Source organism: Salmo salar, chromosome 13, assembly GCF_965601325.2.
Source record: "Salmo salar chromosome 13, fSalSal1, whole genome shotgun sequence".
Lineage (NCBI taxonomy): Eukaryota > Metazoa > Chordata > Actinopteri > Salmoniformes > Salmonidae > Salmo > Salmo salar.
Genome location: NC_138303.1, coordinates 104,033,531 through 104,055,204, shown reverse-complemented (window position 1 = coordinate 104,055,204; position 21,674 = coordinate 104,033,531). Strand labels below are relative to the sequence as shown.

The 21,674-nt window shown below is 42.7% G+C and overlaps 2 protein-coding genes across 5 annotated transcripts in view; one reads left to right on the top strand and one right to left on the bottom strand.

Moving 5' to 3' along the window:
• Positions 1-2,177: 2,177 nt before the first annotated feature.
• Positions 2,178-21,120, bottom strand: LOC106568447 (hsp90 co-chaperone Cdc37-like 1). The gene is made up of 8 exons (XM_014138787.3): positions 20,850-21,120; positions 19,125-19,403; positions 10,794-10,884; positions 10,547-10,662; positions 10,028-10,150; positions 8,543-8,719; positions 8,368-8,439; positions 2,178-4,931 (listed from the first exon to the last, which is right to left on the bottom strand). Exons 1-8 carry the CDS (start codon positions 20,955-20,957, stop codon positions 4,812-4,814), a joined length of 1,086 nt encoding a protein of 361 aa, XP_013994262.1. The 5' UTR covers positions 20,958-21,120; the 3' UTR covers positions 2,178-4,811.
• exd3 (exonuclease 3'-5' domain containing 3) overlaps positions 21,011-21,674 on the top strand; it is a 63,998-nt gene continuing 63,334 nt past the window's right edge. For 2 of the 4 annotated variants that reach the window (XM_082960535.1, XM_082960538.1), the window contains exon 1: positions 21,457-21,574. The gene's annotated coding sequence lies outside the window, so the exon portion shown is untranslated. Of the gene's footprint in view, positions 21,151-21,176; positions 21,335-21,456; positions 21,575-21,674 lie in introns of those variants that run through there. The other 2 variants (XM_082960536.1, XM_082960537.1) reach the window with 2 other exon arrangements.

Below are 21,674 nucleotides of genomic sequence, written 5' to 3'. Positions count from 1 at the left end.
CTGATTGTAGGGAAACATTTGTCACCATTTTAAGCTGACATTTTAAATTGTTAGCATGGTTAAAGTGAAACGTAGCAATATTACCATAGTAACCACATTTCCGTCCAGTTTTATTTGAGTGAAGTCATATCGTATGAAATACAATTATCACGACAGCTGTGATGGAAACAGGTTTCGGTGTAATTTTGTAAATGCTGACAGATAATTTGTTGGTTCTGCATGGTGGGATTTTGTGTCAGTAAAATGTATTATGTGGTAAATAGTAGTGGAAATGTCTTTATCAAATATTGATATAATAACCATATCAAAGTACATTTGGAGTCACGCGATGATATAGTGTGTGACACTACAACTCAGGAAACCACACAGTTCATTAGGCTACAGATGAAATAAGTTATGAAGTGCACGATGATAAGCTTGATGCTGCTTTCCAATAAATATCGAGGATCTTAATCTGGTGACATGGGGATCGATGCGTGACTGCCGTTTGACAAATCCAAAAACTCTGTCTCTGATCCATAATAATCTCATGTAGATAGCCAACCTGCACAGCCTACCCACAATGTATATAGGAGATGTGGACTAGGTCACAGGTGCCAAGACCAGAGTAGGCACATTTCCTATCTAACACAATAGTTTGTGATTTTTATTCAGTACGTTTTGTGTGCACTACGTCATCACTCATTTTTTTATACGGATTGTAAAATTTTCACATGAAAATCTGTCGCCAGTTGGATAGAAACCTAACAAGTGAGATTTTATTTGAAAAGCTGTAATTAGCTGATGCCTGGTTGTAATAATATAATATACAGTGTACAAAACATTAGGAACGCCTTCAAAATATTGAGTTGCACCCCTCCCTCCTCGACACATCCTAACTTGACTTTATCTGTTAAAGACTCTGCATCAAAACTCATAGTACAGACAGGGTATTCTGTTTCACCACGCTCTCCACTGGGTCTGCATCGCACCAAACGTTGGGCGTCACAGACACCGGGAATCTTCAACTTCAGGCCAAGCCAGTGTTGTTGTTCCCATTGGTGTGGTGCGGAGCGCACACGCCCTCTTGCAGAAATGCAAGCGGGCCAATTAGTCACTTTTACCGACCCAACATTACTCAACCTGACACAACATATGGATCAGCCAGAAGGCAAGGATCCAGTCTCCAAAATTCACACTCCCACTGGGTCAGAATCATCAGGACAAGGCTCAAACTCGGTCTTCACGGCACCTGCCATTGAGGTTAATTCATCCTCACTCTCATGTCACGTTCAAGTTTCTTCTATAGCTCTTCCAAAAGTTCTGTGATCCACCACTCCATATTCACTGAAAACATGTTCCACTTTTCACATTTTTCCCCCCGTCCACCATCTTACACACTCACCTCATGGCCACACCGGCGTAAATATCTTCTTCCCTCAATTGTCTCAAGGCTTAAAAATCCTTCTTTAACCAGTCTCCTCCACGTGAAGTGGGTTTTGGATTTAACAGGTGACATCAATAAGGGATCACAGCATTCACCTAGTCAGTCTGTCATGGAAAGAGCAGCTATTCCTAATGTTTTATACACTTTGTATATTATGTGTATTTGGTCTGATTGTGGCCTTGCGAGTATAGATTTGTCATCTAATGACTGTCTCTATACTGAAAAAGCTATATTGAAAAGCTATTATATGCAGTATTTTTGTAGCACATTATAACCTGTTCTTTGATAATCTCTCATAGGCAGAATATGTAAACATAAAATGGTGCAATAGATCTTTCTATTCTGAGCACTGATAGATAACGAGCAGCTATAGTTCTGGTGCCTAGTTTTTTCCATCACTGGTTATTTGGACAAATCACAACTTCCGAGGTGTTAGCATTTTTTTCAAATTTTGGAAGGGCAGTCATTCAGCCCATAACTTGCAGAGAGGATGGAGCTCCTCGTTCTAGCATCTCATGGACCTAGAATTTAATCGAGCAGACTTCAGTTCTGGGTTACCCCGAGATTAGCTCTTTGATAAGAGATAAATGACTTAAATATCCATAAATGTATGAATATACAGTACCTTAACTTATTACAAAACAAGTTTATTATTTATTATCGAGTCTCACTTTGTGGAAGAGACTTATCAGGCTGATAAGATGTTTTTATTCTAACTTTATCATGAAAAAATAAAGTGAAAAGCAACAAACAGATTTCCATTCATTTATTTCATTAGACTTTTGCAGAACGTTTAAAATGTGTTCAGGTAGACCTAATGTATTACAGGCATTTACACTGCAGTCGTTTTAAAGCGGTTCTATTTCAAACAGAGCACAGACTAGTACAGGATGTCTTCACGTTATGACAGCCAGAGTAAGTTCTACAGGTTGTTTCCAGTTTCACAAATCAATTATGTGAGCAGTTGAGTTTAGCAGCCATACATTGATATGTTGAGAAGCTTATTCTTCTGTGATGGAGAGAGCAAGACATTTTTTGGAGGGAGCAGTTGAGGAAGAGTGACCAGCAGTAACAAAAACAAAAGTAATAAACTCATTGCTTTGCATAGTGAAGTCGTCATAGCTACACCATGGTAGTATATCGGTATTAAATATTGGCCTAATGACAAACTGGACACGCAGGAGCTGAAAGGAGCACAGGGCCCTTATCCACAGTATCAGAGTACTGATCTGAGATCAGTTTAGCCTTTTAAACCATTATGAATTAGGAGGGGGGACCAGACCTTTAAAACCATTATGAATTAGGAGGGGGGACCAGACCTTTTAAACCATTATGAATTAGAGGGGGGACCAGACCTTTTAAACCATTATGAATTAGAGGGGGGACCAGACCTTTTAAACCATTATGAATTAGAGGGGGGACCAGACCTTTTAAACCATTATGAATTAGAGGGGGGACCAGACCTTTTAAACCATTATGAATTAGAGGGGGGACCAGACCTTTTAAACCATTATGAATTAGAGGGGGGACCAGACCTTTAAAACCATTATGAATTAGAGGGGGGACCAGACCTTTAAAACCATTATGAATTAGAGGGGGGACCAGACCTTTAAAACCATTATGAATTAGAGGGGGGACCAGACCTTTAAAACCATTATGAATTAGGAGGGGGGACCAGACCTTTTAAACCATTATGAATTAGAGGGGGGACCAGACCTTTTAAACCATTATGAATTAGGAGGGGGGACCAGACCTTTTAAACCATTATGAATTAGGAGGGGGGACCAGACCTTTTAAACCATTATGAATTAGGAGGGGGGACCAGACCTTTTAAACCATTATGAATTAGAGGGGGGACCAGACCTTTTAAACCATTATGAATTAGGAGGGGGGACCAGACCTTTTAAACCATTATGAATTAGAGGGGGGACCAGACCTTTTAAACCATTATGAATTAGAGGGGGGACCAGACCTTTTAAACCATTATGAATTAGGAGGGGGGACCAGACCTTTTAAACCATTATGAATTAGGAGGGGGGACCAGACCTTTTAAACCATTATGAATTAGAGGGGGGACCGGATCCTAGACTAGCACTCCTACTCACGCTTTGTTAATATGGGCCCAGAGCGTTTGCATGCGTCTGACAGTTTTAACCACATGCACTCGTAGCTCAGCGGTGTTGGACAGAACGTTAGAAACTGCAGAAATATGACTCCAGGATTAGGCCTCTTGTTTCTTCAACCAAAACAATGTGCACTTTTATTTATGACAAGAGCAGGTTTGATTGTAATACTCAGGTTTTCCCCCCTCTACTAACAGGAAGGAAAGGGGGTAACTAGTCATTTGCCCAACAATTCACTCAACCGAAATGTGTCTTCCGCTTTTAACCCAACGCCTCTGAATCAGAGCGGTGCGGGAGTCATTTAACCCAACCCCTCTGAATCAGAGAGGTGCGGGAGTCATTTAACCCAACCCCTCTGAATCAGAGAGGTGCGGGAGTCATTTAACCCAACCCCTCTGAATCAGAGAGGTGCGGGAGTCATTTAACCCAACCCCTCTGAATCAGAGAGGTGCGGGAGTCATTTAACCCAACCCCTCTGAATCAGAGAGGTGCGGGAGTCATTTAACCCAACCCCTCTGAATCAGAGAGGTGCGGGAGTCATTTAACCCAACCCCTCTGAATCAGAGAGGTGCGGGAGTCATTTAACCCAACCCCTCTGAATCAGAGAGGTGCGGGAGTCATTTAACCCAACCCCTCTGAATCAGAGAGGTGCGGGAGTCATTTAACCCAACCCCTCTGAATCAGAGGTGCGCGGGGGGCTGCCTTAAATCGACGTCCATGTCGTCGCCGCCCGGGGAGCAGTAGTTATTGTTGGTGGTTAACTGCTTTGCTCAAGGGCAGAACGGACAATTTTTCTGTTACTGGCCCAACGCTCTTAACCGCTAGACTACCTACTTGTGAGTCCAGTGAAGTCTACTGTAGATGGCTGTTATCTCCCTTCTTCACACTCTAAAAGGTTGATAAACGGAGTCACAAGAATACCCCAAATTATATAAAACAAAAACAATTCTCAAAAGTTTGAAGTAGCTCTTGTAAATTCCTGTGTAAAGATGACTTCCTTACAAAGCAAGGTTCACTCTGCTAAAACAATCAAGATATGACATAAGAGGTACTCTAGCTATATGAGAAAAGGTACGGTAAGTACCTTAAAATACCTACCACTCGCCTTCTTTAAATAGTTTGTTTTGAACAAATATAAAGTGCAAGACACATTCAGGCGCAGATTCTGCTGCATACAAAAATAAGTCTCTGTGGGGAGCTCAGCCCTTTTCCTATTGAGTGTCAATTCCTAGAGGGGAGATATGGAGGGAGCACCACAGTCGTTATGTCTCCATCATGCGCAGGTCATCTGTTTCTGAATTAACTTCCTCCTTGGACCTTCTCCCTTCTTTGTTAGTCCACAAGCCAGACTCCAGACAACGCTTCACATGGTACTCTGCCACCTGGTGGTACAACCAAACGGCAACTTCAGCTCACAAGAGAAAACAAAAATAATTTAAAATGCAATAAGCCATAACTGTGTAATCTAAAGAAGACACCCTTATACGATATGATTAATGAATCTGTATGGGTTAGTTCTAAGGTTGCCTGTTCCAAACACTATGTCCCCTGGGAAGTGTAGTTTGGGACGATAATCCACCTGCTCTGTGGGGTTAGCGTGACACCAACACTGATAATTCCACCTTTCATCAGGACCAGTATTCAACAACCATCTCAGAATAGGAGTGCTGGGCCCGTATCCACAAAGTGCCTCAGAGTAGATAATTGGTCGTAAGTTCTGAGGAGATTTTACTCCTACTCTTAAGGGTAAAAATAAAAGCTATGCATGAAACATTTTTAGTCATAAGAGTCTCACCTTGTCGACAGATATTTAGGAGACCTCACGAGCTGTCCTAACCAGTTAACCCTTGTGGGAATTGGCCTATATGGATAGTGCTAAATAGAAAGGTTTCTTACAGAAGAAATATGAAAAGCATAACCATGGTAGCAATTAAAAAGGGAACAGTTTGGAGATTATGGGAAAATGATTAGACCAAAGTTGAGGACAACAGTTCAGACACAAGACTGAATCCAAAAACATTACTTGATTTTACAGTACTTTTATATATTTGTTGATAACAAAATCTGAAGGTAATCTGGATACATTCAGTAATATATTAATATTCCTAGAAAATGTGGTGTAGGAGCAACATAAGACAAATAAAGTGGAAGGGTTTGAGTGAGAGGTCTAACTGGTGTCTCCAAGTGGACACACACCTCTCCAAAGTGTTCACAGTTCCTAAGTCATTTCAATTAGCTTTTATGACGACTCAAAAGCAGAGTCTACATTTATAAAATACTTTTTGAGCTCTCATAGCTGGACCATTGAGGAACTACAGCAAGCACACTTGTAGTAGTTGTGTTCAGAACGCAACCCTGCAACCCTAGAATGACTTGATGTTTATGCACTCTAAAAACAGTCCATTATAAATTGCAATCTGGGTCAGGTGGGCATCATTTAAAAGCTTCTTCTATTGCCAACGTGACTAGCTTAGCTATAAAATATGACATTTGTGTTAGGCTTTCACAATGCAATTCAGGGAAAAATATCATTTTGGCGTGCATACAAAGGAGTCATAAGTGCATTTAGGAAACATAGGCTCATTCTGTTCAGAACAACTCAGGGTATGACGCCATGTCATCTTGTAACTGTACATCAAACGGTGATTATAAATGTTGACACTGTATATGACAGGAGTTTTATGATATGAAATGTGAAGTGCACATTAGGATTCATGGGTATTTGGCTTGCTTCTATGACATTAAAGCAGTATTTATCATCATCATCCTCATCATCATCTCATATTTCAAAATACATAGTACTCTTAATTTACAGCTTTTCCCTCACTAAGACAACAAAAATATTTGCTAAAGTTGCCCAATTAGTGGGAGGGATGGGGGCAACGTAATGTAGCGTGCGGTGCTCAAGCTCATAACAGCTGTCAGTCAAAAGCTTAGTGCTGTGAGGCAGAGAGCCAAAACGCTAACGTCATGCATAGCATGTTACTGTACAGTCACTGCGTTCCAATTTATGCATTTATCAGTGACCAAATCTACCATTGGAGTGTAAAGGTGTAAGAGTTACCAGCAGGTGTCTTGATAATAGAAAAATGCAGCGAGTCAGTGTTTCCTGCGCCACATGCAACTGCTTTTGATACGATCAATCCACTAATAATCTGTTGTGCTTTTGACAATGATTTCACATGACGTGCATAAATACTTAGAACCACTAGGGTAATAAATCAAACATTTTTTCTTAGATCATTTAATTACCCACATGTTATTTCAAGTTATCCCTTTTGAGTGCAACATCACGTTGTAATTAAATTAAAAAGCCTACATTGGGCACGCCTATAATTTAGGCAATTGACGGCATCTAGGGCTTATGTTAACTTTGATTGTGTTCGATGAAAATGATAGATCTTTCAAAGCGTTGTCTGAAACGTTGTACGCAATGGACTTGATGCCTACTGTGCCAAAGCCATTTAGAGTTGTAAAACGAGAGTGACGAGTGTTGCTATAACAGTAATTTTGTCAATTCTACTTTTAACAAGCACCAGAAATGGTTAAAGAAAGGTTATGCATGCCAACATATTAGGCAGAAATGAACAGTACGCAAAGTGATATTGTCATATGACAGTTATTATCAAACGCTTTAACATCGCAACATTTTCTGTACCTTCATATTCACCGTGCGCGTCTGAAGAGAGTTCACAGCTGGCGATTGCAATTGGTTATTCTCCATCATTTGCAACAATGTCAATGAGGGGTATCACTATATTTACTTTGCGGAACCGCAAACTGTCGTGATTACCAGCTGAGATAAACTTTTATGAGTTGTTTTTTCTCGTGGCTCAGAGTTTGTCCCGGGCAGTGTCTTAAAACAGGTTCAGTTTTAGGATGATGTTAAGACTAAAAAAAGGTAACAGGATTCCTAAGACCTTTTCATCTAGGATCAGCTCCCCACTCCCTGTCCATATAGTCGTATTTACTATGATCCAAGAGGCTGAATTGATCTGGGACTCTGTAAAATAGGCCCAGTGCTTAGTGAGACGGTGGGGGAGAGGTTTGGAAAGTAGACCTGTCTGAGCTGCTCTGAACGGATGTACATAGGACGTGTACCAAACGGCACCCTATTCCCTTTATAAAAGCACTACTTTTGAATGGGTCCTGGGCAAGAGTAGTACAATATATTAGGGAATAGGGTGCCATTTTGGGACACACAGGGATTAACCCAGTAAGTATACTGCTCAAGCCGATTATAATGCGTATGTAACAGGAGGTTCTTTTCTGCGTTCATTAGCCCACATCTAGAGTTCCAACCAGGCCCCAGCTGCTAACTAAGTGTTATTTGTGGAGGAGGACATGTTTCATTTCCTTGTTTCACTCTCTCTTTTAGGATTCGACATGGAGTCAGCTTTCGGGGGCCAGTTGGGGGTGATATTCTTTCACCCTCTTCCTGTTTGTTTATTTCTCTCTCTTCTAGGAAGGAATTCTGTTCTAGAGCAACACACTGACTGTTAATTTACTTCTGTTTTTAAAAATACAGCACATCTGGAAACTTGAATATTAACTTGGGCTCTTTGGATATTTCCATCTTTTAACTCCATAAATGTTTATATAAGAAATAAGGCCCCTCGTCTCGCAGTATAGCTGACATTTTTTAATCTTCCCGAGGTTATACCTTGTATATGTGGTATCAATTGGCATAGGAGTAATTAATAGTTCTCAACAAATAAGTGTGGCTGAATAAACAGATGTAATTCTCATGTACAGTACATGTCTGACTCTGTAGTCAGTCTACTAAGAAAACTGAGGAGAGAGTCATGTAGCCATTACCTGTGGATTCATGGTGCTGAGAACATTCTGGAGAATCTGCATGTCTTGCAGCTGGAACCCTGCCTTCAGTTCCTGTTTCAGAACGGAAGAAATAACAGAACAAAACATTGAAATTACTATATTAAATTGTTACCATAAAAGGTGCATGTTTAAATATGTCATGTAGAATACTCACTGGGGGTAAAGATTCTAGAACCTCTTTGGGATCCAGATCACAGCGTGCTGTACTGCTCTGGAGCGCTGTGTCGTTGGAGAGGGTCTCTCCTTTCAACCTGACGGTGTACTCTTTTACTCTCTGCTTAAAGGCCTCTAGCTCAGCATGGAAGACGTTTAAGTACCCCTCTTGTCCTGCCTTACACAGGGGAAAATATGACAATGGAATTAGAGACTTGCTTGATCATCCTCAGTTGACAAGAGGAACTTGGAATCATAATAAATAAATGTATTTTACCCCATTTTTCTCCCCAATTTGGTGATATCCAATTGCGATCTCGTCTCATCACTGCAACTTCCCAACAGGCTCAGGAGAGGTGAAGGTCGAGTCATGCGTCTTCCGAAACACGACCCGCCAAACCGCGCTTCTTAACACCCGCCCGCTTAACCCGGAAGCCAGCCGCACCAATGTGTCGGAGGAAACACCTTTCAACTGACGACCGAAGTCAGCCTGCAGGCGCTCGGCCCGCCACAAGACATCGCTAGAGCATGATGAGCCAAGTAAAGCACCCCCGGCCAAACCCTCCCATAACCTGGGCCAATTGTGCACCGCCCTATGGGACTCCCAGTCACTGCCGGTTGTGACACAGTCTGGAATCGAACCCGGGTCTGTAGTGACACCTCAAACACTGCGACGCAGAACCTTGCACCACTCGGGAGGCCTCTTATAAAAAAATAAGTGTTTTCTAAACATTAAGAGTGTGTTACTCGGTTATAGATACATGATTACGGCTGAGAAAAACAAATAATTTAAAATTAAACCATGCAGCCTTTTAAAATCATATCAATATGTAAAAAACTGGTAATCATACAGAAATGCTTACAATGTTTTGGCATGAAAGCAACAGTGTTTTGGCATGAAAGCAACAGTGTTTTGGCATGAAAGCAATAGTGTTTTGGCATGAAAGCATGTAGCTGTATATCATTGTGGTGTTGTAGGAGTCTGTCATGACTCCTGTCTCTCTCTAGTGGTCATCTGACCACATTACGTCACTGTACAGTACATCTTCCTCCAGCAAACTATTTTTAGTGAATGACACGTTAGTTACATAACATTAAATAATAAACATTAAAATCAGTCAAAACATTGACAAGTTTGATCATTAAATCACACATTAAAACATTTGATCAATCCTCAACCTAGCTTATCAATAACAACTGGTTATATGGTAGGTGAACAATTTGCCTTATATTACTTTGCAGTATAATGACTTTACAGTGACTCAGACAGACGAGGATGGTTAGATGGAGCCTTTGCTAAATGCCTCAAATAGCACCCTATTCACTTTATACTGCATTACGTTTGACCAAAGCCCTAGTAGTAGTAGTAGTAGTGCACTATTATATAGAGAATAGGGAGCCATTTCACCCCATTCTTAGGGTGCCTGGTGTGGTATAATGACTTAACCGTGACTCAGCGGACAGACCAGGATAGCTAGATGCTTACTTTGGCTTTGTGGAAGAACTGACGGAAGCAGCCTCTGGGATCCTGCTGAGAGGTGCTGGCCATCTCCAGGATAAACTGCATAGCAACAGCCTGGTGAGCTACCTGCTCCATTAACGCCTCTTTCTGTGGTTGAATATATCAAAGTGGGAAAAATGTGAATTCATCCATATAACACAAATCAAGTCTGTAGGCTATAATATAAAGTCAATGTTGGTAAACCTGAACAAATATCTGTCAGGAGAAATGGAACAGGATAGAACCTTTAACATAGGTGATCCATAGTCATAAGTATAAAATTAACTCATTCAGAAATGGAATTTGTTAGAAAAGATGGTGAAGGGGTAGGATCAGTTTGGCCTTTTAACAACAGTTAGATCTGTCGGTCAGTAAACAATAGTTTACACATCAACCCTGAACAGGAAACATACAGCCGGCTGATATTGGCGTTTAGATAAAAATCTATTGTATCAAATACTAGCAGCAAATAAATTCACAGGACAGTGTGATTTTGTTTCTGACCTCTTCAGCCTGAAGTCTGAAGCACCAGAGGATCAGGTAGTTGGCCGTCTCCTCACAGATGAGGTGATGCAGGTCAGACAGGAAGCGCTGGCTGTCATCCCACCTCCGCAACATGCCTGACCAATCACAATGGAGACACATCGGACCAATCACAAGAGACAACGGACCAATACCATTCCACAATGCCACACCTGCTGCATCACTCAATATTAAACCATGACAAGCAGTAGGTTAAACCTTCACTCACCAAAATGTCTCAATTCTTTTTCATACTTCTGAACAAAGGTTTTGCTCTTGTCGTGAACCTCCAATTCAACGTTTTTACTATTAATAATACTCTATAGGAGAAGGAAAGAGAAACACAGTCCACTGAGAAGAGGGTAGCAGCATCCCAATATGGCGACCGGAGTATGGGCGAATGGGTGTGTCGAAAGGAAAGGGTGTGTGAAAAGGAGTGGGTCAAAAGCACTGCGCGATAGTTTTTAAGAACGAGGATGAGTCAGTTGTATTTCACTGTTAGTTTTACACATTTTCAGTTATTAAACTTCTTACGATTGTTAACTTGACTAAAAGTATTGATGACGGGTGTACTGTTTCTTCATGAGTTGTATGCGTGTGCTTACTGTGACCGTCACCCTAATATTGGCTACTACATAGTTACTTCACACAGTTGCCAGACAATAGTGCTTGTCAAGCGGGAGTGAAGGGCACTGTGTCGCCATTCATGCCCTCCCCATTGAGTAGTAGACTGTATGTAGTCTACATATCAAGGTGACATCTAGATGGTTATCAATATTAGTAATTTCTTGTGTAGGCTACTTTCCTACTTTAAATAAAATTGTGAGAAAAATAACGGCCACGTTAGCTACCGCCGGCGACACTACAGTGATACCAAGTCGGCAGGCACGTCGATACAACACCGGTGCACAGGTCGCCGTCTTATCGACTCATAGTGCAGCACAATCAGCCACTCAAAACGGTCTTGAGTGGCAACAAATCTGCCCAATTAGCCGAGTCGCTATCCACACACCCACTCCTTTCGACACACCCACACTCCGGTTGGCATATTGGGCTGCAGCTACCCATACTTGATTCCTTCCTCGCTTCCTCCTCTGACCTTCTCATTGAATGCGTTTTGATGAGGTGAGAAGGGTGCACACAAGGCATCAAGGAGATACAATTTAGATTGGCCCCCTCACCGTCTGGAGAAAGAGCAGAAGTGTACTGATCAGGTAGTTAGCTTAGAGACATCTAACTTGGTTTACCTTGTTTCAACGGGAAAATAATTGCATGTCCATGATTCCTCACATCCTTTCTCTTCACCTCACCTCCTTAAAAAACATTTAATCAGAAGTTCAGAGGGGAGGGATCATGGACTTTCTCATCCAATGGAGTTTGAGAATGGAAAAATGTATGCAATCAATTTATCACTAGCCACCTTAAACAATGCCGCTTTATGTTTTCATACGCTACATTACTCATCTCATATGTATATACTGTACCCTATACCATCTACTGCATCTTGCCTATGCTGTTCGGTCATCACTCATTTATATATTTTTATGTACATATTCGTATTCATTCCTTTACACTTGTGTGTATAAGGTAGTTGTTGTGGAATTGTTAGGTTATATTACTTGTTAGACATTACTGCACGGTCAGAACTAGAAGCACAAGCATTTCGCTACACTCGCATTAACATCTGCTAACCATGTGTGTGACCAATACATTTGATTTTGAGAAGGAGGAGAATAACGAGAGGAATAAAGGAAATGCAATTGAGATTCCCCCAACGTGTGTCTGTAGGGTCCCTTTCAGTCAGTCCACGTCTGTAAAACATACTATGGGGAGTTGCAACTTCGGTTGAAGGATCTACAAAGTCACACCTGACAATGAAATCCACGCCTCGCTGGACGCTCCGCCTTGTTGATAAGCGAGAGAATCGGATTCATTCCTCCACTTATGCCATTCTTCACCTTGGTGTGAACAGGAATGATTCAAGCTAATAAAACAAAAAAAGTCTTATGTTGCACCAACTAAACTGTCCCTTTCTGGTAGAGCGTGCTCACCCCCGGGGTGCTGACGTTTGTATGATTCTCATAAGTTTCCAAATCACAAACAATTAGTTATTCTTAGAATTGCTTGGCCTGGCTAAAGCAATAAGTAAGATGGCTAACGCAACCGAAATGACGAAGGCTAACAAGCCGGGTTGGCGTCCATGCCCCAATGAATGGAAAGATACACACGTTTGTTGTCTTGCATGTTTCAGAGGCATGTTCAGGCTGCCCACGCTCCAATCACTTTGTGTGTGAGACTAAGGGACAGCTGTTCCTCTACTAGTCCAGGGTGCAGGTTCTCTTGACAATTCTTTAGGGCTTGGTGTTTCCGATAGCGACTTCTACTCCTGGACGCCCGTACCGCAGCGGGGACCGAGGTGCGGAGATGGATTGGGTTGTTCGTCGGGTCGAATGCCTCCGGGCTCCTGTGTGTTCTTTCGTTGGTTACGGGAGGCTACTCAAAAAGAGGGTAACCAGGTTCTGTGGTTATGACCCCACCGCCTGTGTCGGCCTTGGTTAAGCACCAATTGCCTCTCTTCATAGAATAGTCCGAAATCAAATCATTTTCCGGGAAAACATTTTTTTGGCCACATTAGCTATCGCCGGCGACACGACCGTGATACCCAGCAGGAAGCACTTCAAGTTGGCATGCACATCGATACAGCACTGGTCGCCAGCTTATCGACTCGTTGTGCTGCCTCGGTGATCCGGTCCTACGTAGACTTGAGACCATGCTAGCTAACAAGTGCCAAGGCGAGCTAGCTACTATTACTAGCTATTCCTGCCCCCCACGGTGGAGTTCCCTGGATAGCTCTTTTGTTTAGTATACTTAGCGTTAAGTCGCTTGTTTATTCAAAATGGACCGTGCTGCGGTCATAGGATAGCTAGCCTAGCCTAAATAACCTCTTGGCTAACTTCGGTTATATTCCGGTGAATGACGCTTACTAGCGTTCCCCCGGCAATTCATGTAGTTGCAGGGAGTAGAGGAAGTAGCCCTAGAGCAGCTGGCTCAGATAACCCCGGCGTGAGGGACCTTAGCACGGGTCGGAGCGAACAGTACACCGCTCCACAAATCACCCTTGTCTGTTACCACAGAAGGGGTCAGTTTTTCCAGAGCCGTCTGTCCCATTCCCATCTAGGTTACAAGGCGCTTTGTCACCAGTACCCATGACTGGTATGTAGGGTAACCATGATAAAGTTTTTTTCCCCTGGGTCTATTTTTAATGTGTACGATCCAGAACTGGGTGCTAGCTGGTCATCGGAATGCATCTTTCCGCCTAAAGCAAATGAGGCTCGTTGTGACAACGGAACCCCCAGGTGGCACAGCCAATCAGGGTACGTCGCTGATCGACCAGAACTAGTGTAGCCAGAGTTGGCCGGGTTTCAGGCAAACCTTGACAGATGTTTTTTTTTCAACAGAGTTCCAAAGTGTTGTCTCCCGTATGAGAGTTGGATGAAGTGTCACTTCTCCACGTTCAGACTCACGGTTGTCAAGAGTGGTGGAAATATGAAAATAAACCAAATATCTCCCAGTCCACAAGGTGGCGTCCTTCACAGGAGGCTCTATGTCTCCTCCGACCAACGGCGCACATGGCAGTGTCGCCCTGGATCATGCAAACAGTGACGTTAGTGCACAGGCTACAATTTGTTGTGAGTCAACCCACGCTTCTGCAGGGTCATCACTTTGGTTGTTTCCAAGGCCTTAGCGCCCGTTTTGAGGGAGGAAATATCCTCCCGTCTCGAGAACTAGGCAATCCAAGCAATTCCTATGGCTGGTATAGCCGGCATTTCCTGGTTCCTAAAAGGGACGGAACTTTGCATCTCATTCCAGACCTACGTGCCCTCAACAAGCACCTCCGTCTACAAACTAAGAATGCTCAGGAACCGCTGGCTATTACAGCCAATTGGCTAGTGGTTGGAGAGTTCCGAGGGAAAGCAGTACACACATCCATGCTGCTGTCCCGTATTCAGTCTCCAGGCTTCATAAGAAACCAGAAATATAGCTGTCGGATTCCATCTCAGCGCATTCTGTTTCTGGGTCTCAAGCCTAGACTCACTCGGATGTGTCTGGGTTCCGTCTCTGCTCAACCAAATTTCACCTGAGGCACAATGCGTTTTCGCCGGTGCCTATGCCTACTAGGGATGATGGCTTCTGTGATGAAAGTCATTCCCCTGGGGCTATTGTTGATGCGGCCCTTCCTGCGCTAAGTGCTAGAAATTGACCTGGATGCATCTCGCAGCCTAAGCCAGTCGTGTCGAGTGTCTCTGTCAGGCCTGCGGTCCATGGCCCAGTGGTAGGACCCTCTGATATTGTCATGGGTATCTGGCACTTGCCCCTGCTTTTGTCGGGTCAGCTTGTGCTGGTCAGAACCAACAATATGTCAGTGGTGGCGTGCGTCAACGGATGGGGAGAGTGTCTATCCCGATTGCTTCAACTTGGGTGCAGATCTTTTATCCAGGTGGGACACTCTCAGGAGTGGAGGCTACACTGCTGGCTGGTCTCTCAGGTATGGGACATCGGCTAAACGTCCCCAACATGTTCAGCCGAGGCCAAAGCCATGAGCAGGGATGTTTGTTTTGAGTCCAGAGGCTCAAAGGGGTGCACACAGTGCCTCCAAAACCAGTGCCAAGTCCCATGTGAGCGCAGTAAGTTTTAGAGAACAGTCTGAGACGATGTACACCTTTCAGGAACCGCACAACCTCCACATGACACTGAGTTGGGGCCATGTATACTTTTAACATGGAGAATGCCCGCCCCTGCTCGAAAATCTCCCGTACGAACATAAGGATATCCCTCACAGAGCACTGAATAGGAACAAGTCCTTTAACTTGGCACCAGAGCTCAAACGCTTGACACGTACATGTATACAGCCCTCTCATGGAGGGTGCCCTTGCAGACTGAATGGTAGCAATAACATTGAGCTAAGGCTCTAGCAATCAGAGAAGCCCTCTCAGGGGCCAGGCCAATAGGAACCAAATCTCTGGCCTCTTGCCAAACCTGCCTGTGCGCCTGGGATAACAAGACCCTGTGCAATGGTTGTTGCCATAGGTCCATGCCTAAAAGGCAAATGATCTTGGCGAACCAAGGCTTCCTGGTTCACTTGGGAGCCACAATAAGCAATGATAAGCCCTCCGGACGTACCCTCCAATTTGGGCTGAATCAGAATCACTAGCGGAAAGGGGATATTAATGACAACGATGTTGTTTCCACTTTGCTTCTTAATATAAATCCAGAAGCGTTCTATAATTACACTTAGTTTGTGTTTCTACATCTGCAAACAGGTAGTTTATATTTAATTGCAAGTTTAAGCTAAATCATGTTAGCAGCTAATGCTAATCACTAGCTAGCTAATAAATGTACTGAGTCAGAGCAAACGTAGCTAGCTAATACAGCTGGTGTGGGCTTAAAATGCTGGTGTAGGCTTAAAATCAGCATGTTATTAGTATTACAGTATCTTCAAAATCAAAAGAGGAATAGGCAAAGCATGAATATGTTGGCTACATTAAGAAACATTTAACGTAGCCAAAGATTATAGGGTTCCCTATGAAACACTGACCAACACTTTGGTCCCTACCCTGTCACAGCAACTCCTCCCAGGCATTTTTGTTTGTTGTCAGGTCAAACACTGTATTCAAAGTGACCACTATTATTTATATTTCCATGATTCAAACAGTTCGCCAAAGTGTTTTGATCTAAATCGCATGTCAAATCGTATTTGCCACATTTGGTTAAAAAAATAAGGACTAGTTTATTTGCCCATATCTTGCAGCCCTACCAGGCAGTGTGGAAATAATGTCAAATGAGTCCAGGAAATGCAGAAATGTATGTAAAGTCATTATTTTTGGTTGAAGTTGAATTGAACAGTATAAAACAATCAGAATGGAGAAAGACCCACTGAAATAGCTTAAAATGTACAGTGCCTTGCAAAAGTATTCACCCCCTTGGCATTTTTCCTATTTTGTTGCATTACAACCTGTAATTTAAATGGATTTTTATTTGGATTTCATGTAATGGACATACACCAAATTGGTGAAGTGAAAAAAAGAACTCGTTTCAAAAAATTTGAATAAAAAAATAATTAAAACAAAAACGGAAAAGTGGTGCGTGCATATGTATTCACCCCCTAAATACGATCTGGTGCAACCAATTACCTTCAGAAGTCACATAATTATTTAAATAAAGTCCACCTGTGTGCAATCTAAGTGTCACATGATCTCAGTATATATACACACACACACCTGTTCTGAAAGGTCCCAGAGTCTGCAACACCACTAAGCAAGGGGCACCACCAAGCAAGCGGCACCATGAAGACCAAGGAGCTCTACAAACTGGTCAGGGACAAAGGTGGGGAGAAGTACAGATCAGGGTTGGATTATTATTATTTTTTTAATCTGAAACTTTGAACATCCATTTTTTAATAATGGATTTAATGGGAAAGAATATGGCACCAACAACAAACCTGCCAAGCAAGGGCCGCCCACCAAACTCAGACCAGGTAAGGAGGGCATTAATCAGAGGCAACAAAGAGACCAAAGATAACCCTGAAGGAGCTGCAAAGAGTAGAAGAGTGGCCAGAAAAAAGCCATCGCTTAAAGAAAAAAATAAGCAAACACATTTGGTGTTCGCCAAAAGACATGTGAGAGACGCCCCAAACATATAGAAGAAGGTACTCTGGTCAGATGAGACTACAATTGAGATTTTTGGCCATCAAGGGAAAACGCCATGTCTGGCGCAAACCCAACACCTCGCATCACCCGAGAACAGCATTCCCACAATGAAGCACGGTGGTGGCAGCATCATGCTGTGGGGATGTTTTTCATCTGCAGGGACTGGGAAACTGGTCAGAATTGAAGGAATGATGGATGGCACTAAATACAGGGTAATTCTTGAGGGAAACCCGTTTGTCTTCCAGAGATTTTAAACTGGGACAGAGGTTCACCTTCCAGCAGGACAATTGCTATTAAGGGGAAACATTTAAATGTCTTGGAATGGCCTAGTCAAAGCCCAGACCTCAATCCAATTGAGAATCTGTGGTATGACTTAGACTGCTGTACACCAGCCTAACCCATCCAACTTGAAGGAGCTGGAGCAGTTTTGCCTTGAAGAATGGGCAAAAATCCCAGTGGCTAGATGTGCCAAGCTTATAGAAACACACCTCAAGAGACTTGCAGCTGTAATTGCTGCAAAAGGTAGCTCTACAAACTATTGACTTTGGGGGGGTGAATAGTTATGCACGCTCAAGTTCTGTTTTTTCTGTCTTATTTCTTGTTTGTTTCACAAAATATATTTTGGATCTTCAAAGTGGTAGGCATGTTATGTAAATCAAATGATACAAACCCCCCAAAAATGCATTTGAATTCCAGGTTGTAAGGCAACAAAATAGAAAAATGCCAAGGAGGGGGGAATACTTTGGCAAGCCACTGTATGTGTTGCCATCCTAGGGTCACACACTACTCATAAAGCAAATGATTTTACCTGTATTATTCAAAAACAAAATACAGTGATATTTTGGCCATATCACGTAGTCTTGTTTAATACACAAGTGAATTTGCCCCAATACTTTTGATCCCCTAAAATGGGGGGACTATGTACAAAAAGTGCTGTAATTTCTAAACGGTTCACCTGATGTGGATGAATATACCCTCAAATTAAAGCTGACAGTCTGCACTTGAACCTCATAGTCATTGTATCATTTAATATCCAAAGCACTGGAGTAGAGAGCCCAAACAGCCAAATTGCCACTGTCCCAATATTCTTGGAGCTCACTGTATATTTCCCCATAGTATGTTGTACCGAAGTTGACTGACAAAGGGAGCGTAACGTTATGACTGTAACTACTCTTCCCTGAAGGAGGGAAATGTGGCACGACACCTATTTGGCCCTGTGCCACCCCTACCTGGGCTCTGAAGAGAGGTTTTAAATTGAAAGAATGAAACCAAGCCTCACACTTATCACCTGTGGTAGGCGGGGCTTCCACCGAGGCGTGGATTTCATTGGCCTTGTCAGGCGTGAATTGTAGATCCTTCAACAGAACACGCAAGTGTGCAACTCCCCATAGCATGCTGTACCTTGTTTTCCTCCTTCAGGGAACAGTAGTTATAGTCATAATGTTACATTTCCTAAGGCTGTGTCTAGACTTGACAGTTCATGCAGCTTTAGTATTCTGATCATGAATTCCAAACCCTTCCTGCATCTACACCTACATTTAAAATGTGTCTACTGTGTCTGGATTCCCTTTTCCCTGGCTATATTCAAATATTAGTATGCATTCTACAAACGCTGGTGGGAGGAGTGTGGATGACATCGCCCACTGTATGTGCTTTCGGTAGCCTGATTGTGTCCAGACTGAGGAGAAACCCACACAATGCATTCCTAACCAACTCCTGAAGTGGTCAGCCAGATCTGAATACAATCAGACCACAAAGCGACTTGGGTGTCTAGATCTGTCTATAATGCGATCTTTGTATTCTGATAGCAGAAGTCAAATGTAAGTGTCAAGTGTAGACCCGACCTTAGTTACCTTGTCGAACAAGTCTCGGCTGCTGTCAGCGCTGAGCACGGGGCTCCTGCTGCCTCCCAGCATGCTCTCCTTCCGGCGCCACTCATGTTCAGTCTGCGAGAGCTCTGATTGGCCGGCAACAGCGCGGGCGTGCTCCTGCTCGACGCTCTCGGAGCCGTGCAGCTCCATCCCACACAGCTGGTCCTGAGCCTCCACTAACTGCCAGCTGGAAACGGAGGCCTTCACACACTGCTGCTGGCTCTGGCACAGGGACGCCATGGACTCTGCACTGGCAACCTCCTGGAAGAAGAAGAGAATTAGCTTATTAAGAACTGATATCCTAATATCATTGTAAGGAGACTCGCACACACTGCAGTTGGTTTTGGCACAGGGACGCTGCAGCAGCACCAAGGGGGGGGTCACAGAGCAGAGGGGAGAAGAGGTTATAAAACAACTGATATCCAAGTATCTTTATATTTTATTCTGCTGCCATCTCTGGCACAGAGACCCTATGTTCTCTACACCACCATGGTCAGAGAAGACAGTAACTTATGATTGACATCTGACAATATTTTTGACATTACATTCTGCAGCAGAATATTACATCTACAATAATCATGGCCAGTATTCCTAAAGCCTCTCATTCTCCTCCTGATGACGATGCATTGCTGTAACTCTGTTATGGCGAACTGTGTGCAATAGTTATACATGGACATGTAAAACCACAGGTTGCAAGCTAATAATAACATGCACACCACACACAAGCTTCAGCTGTCAACTCAATACCGCATTAATGGATATAACTATCAGGGAATAGAGATGACAGCACACACTAGCTATGGATGCTTATCGTATCCACAGTAGCTGGGAAAGCTATGTAAGTAGTTAGTTGTTACTGCTTGACTGGCTAAAGCATAATTACAGGAAGTATTACTGAGAAACAAATTTGGTGTAGTTAGCTAGCGCCCTATTCACCAATTTTGCTGTGTAATACCTGTAGACCAGTGTAAATTAGTCAGTGACAGTCACTTGGCTGGATTAAGGAGGACTGGCTTAGACTCGCTGATGTCAAACCTGGCAATGAGACAATATCCACAGCCGGTCGTTCGGCTGATGACAATGAAAATAACCTGACAAGCTAGCTAAATCGTATTGAGTTTAATCGGCTGGCTACTAGCTAACTAACTAACTACTGTAACGTTAGTGTATGTTCAGTCATTAAACGTCGTTCGTTAAGTAGAAAGTTACAAATGATGGAGTCGGACTCAATAGCTCAGACTCGTTTCCATTGTTGACATTATGTAATGTACTTGACTTGTTAGCTAACGAATTACATACTGACTGTAACTATTATTATCACTGATTCCCGGCAGCGTAGCCTAGTGGTTAGAGCGTTGGACTAGTAACTGAAAGGTTGGAAGTAAGTGTCAAGTGTAGACAGACCCGACCTTGCAAGAATCCCTGAGCTGACAAGGTACAAATCTGTTATTCTGCCCCTGAACAAGGCAGTTAACCCACTGTTTCTAGGCTGTCATTGAAAATAATTGGTTCTTAACTGACTTGCCTAGTTAAATAAAAATAACATCACGTAAGGGTATGTCGAATAGCTAGCGGCAGGCTAAATAACTAGTTAATAACAGCGGAGGTGCCTTTATTTCCTCGATGACTGACGTAGCTACCAAGCTGGCTAACAATCAAGTAAATAATTAATTGGTAAATGTGCATTGGCATTTAGCCTCACAATACCTGCAGTGAGGAGCTGTGAAAGCTACTTGGCACAGAAGAGGCAGAGGCACTGTAACCCTCTTCTTCTTCGGGAAACATAGGGGAGTTTCCAGTCCCGAACCACTCCATCGCTGCTGCTCCGTCTCGAACCGCCCAAAACACCGATGCCGAATCGATCAATTGGGAAAATAGCTATATCGCCTAAGTTCTTCCAAAGAAAGGCAATGCGCTAGCAAAAGTGATATTTCGATCAGAGCACAAAAATACAGCAGCCTCCATGCTTTTATTCAAGTACCACGTGGTGTGGAACTTTGATCACGTGGTAAATATGTTTTGCCGTTTTATTTATTATTTATATTGATGACCAATATTACTATACGTGTTTTAATATAGAGCACGTTTCAGGACAGAAATAGCCGAGCGTTACAGTACTTAAAAATAAATTAAATCGCCGTGAGATTATTTTATTAAGTGGGGGAAACGATTACCTGTTTTCAAATATCTGTGTAAGTATAACATTATATAATGGTAAAAACTACCAGGTAGCCATTTCCATTACTATACTATTATATTACATTATACTATTATATTACATTATATTATATTCTGTTCTGTTATTTTCTAAAACTCGCGAGCCATAGACGAGAACGATAACTTGGTGGTGTCCGTTCTGAAGCCTTCCGTGCAAAACCTCTATCATTTCAATTTCATTTCCTTGCTAGTGCTAGCTAGAGGCAAGTTATAACGTAAGTCTATTTTTCACCTTCAAAACATTGTAACATAGCATGTATTGTGGTCAATTCGGTTAACATTCAACCCATGTCACATCACATTGACATAGAGTTG

Coding starts and splice junctions, on each gene's coding strand:
- LOC106568447 (XM_014138787.3), bottom strand. CDS start 20,957: ATGGAGTGGTTCGGGACTGGAAACTCCCCTATGTTTCCCGAAGAAGAA. Junction 19,404..20,849: donor TTCACAGCTCCTCACTGCAG/GTATTGTGAGGC, acceptor TTCTTCTTCCAG/GAGGTTGCCAGTGCAGAGTC. Junction 10,151..10,546: donor TCAGACTTCAGGCTGAAGAG/GTCAGAAACAAA, acceptor ATTCAACCACAG/AAAGAGGCGTTAATGGAGCA.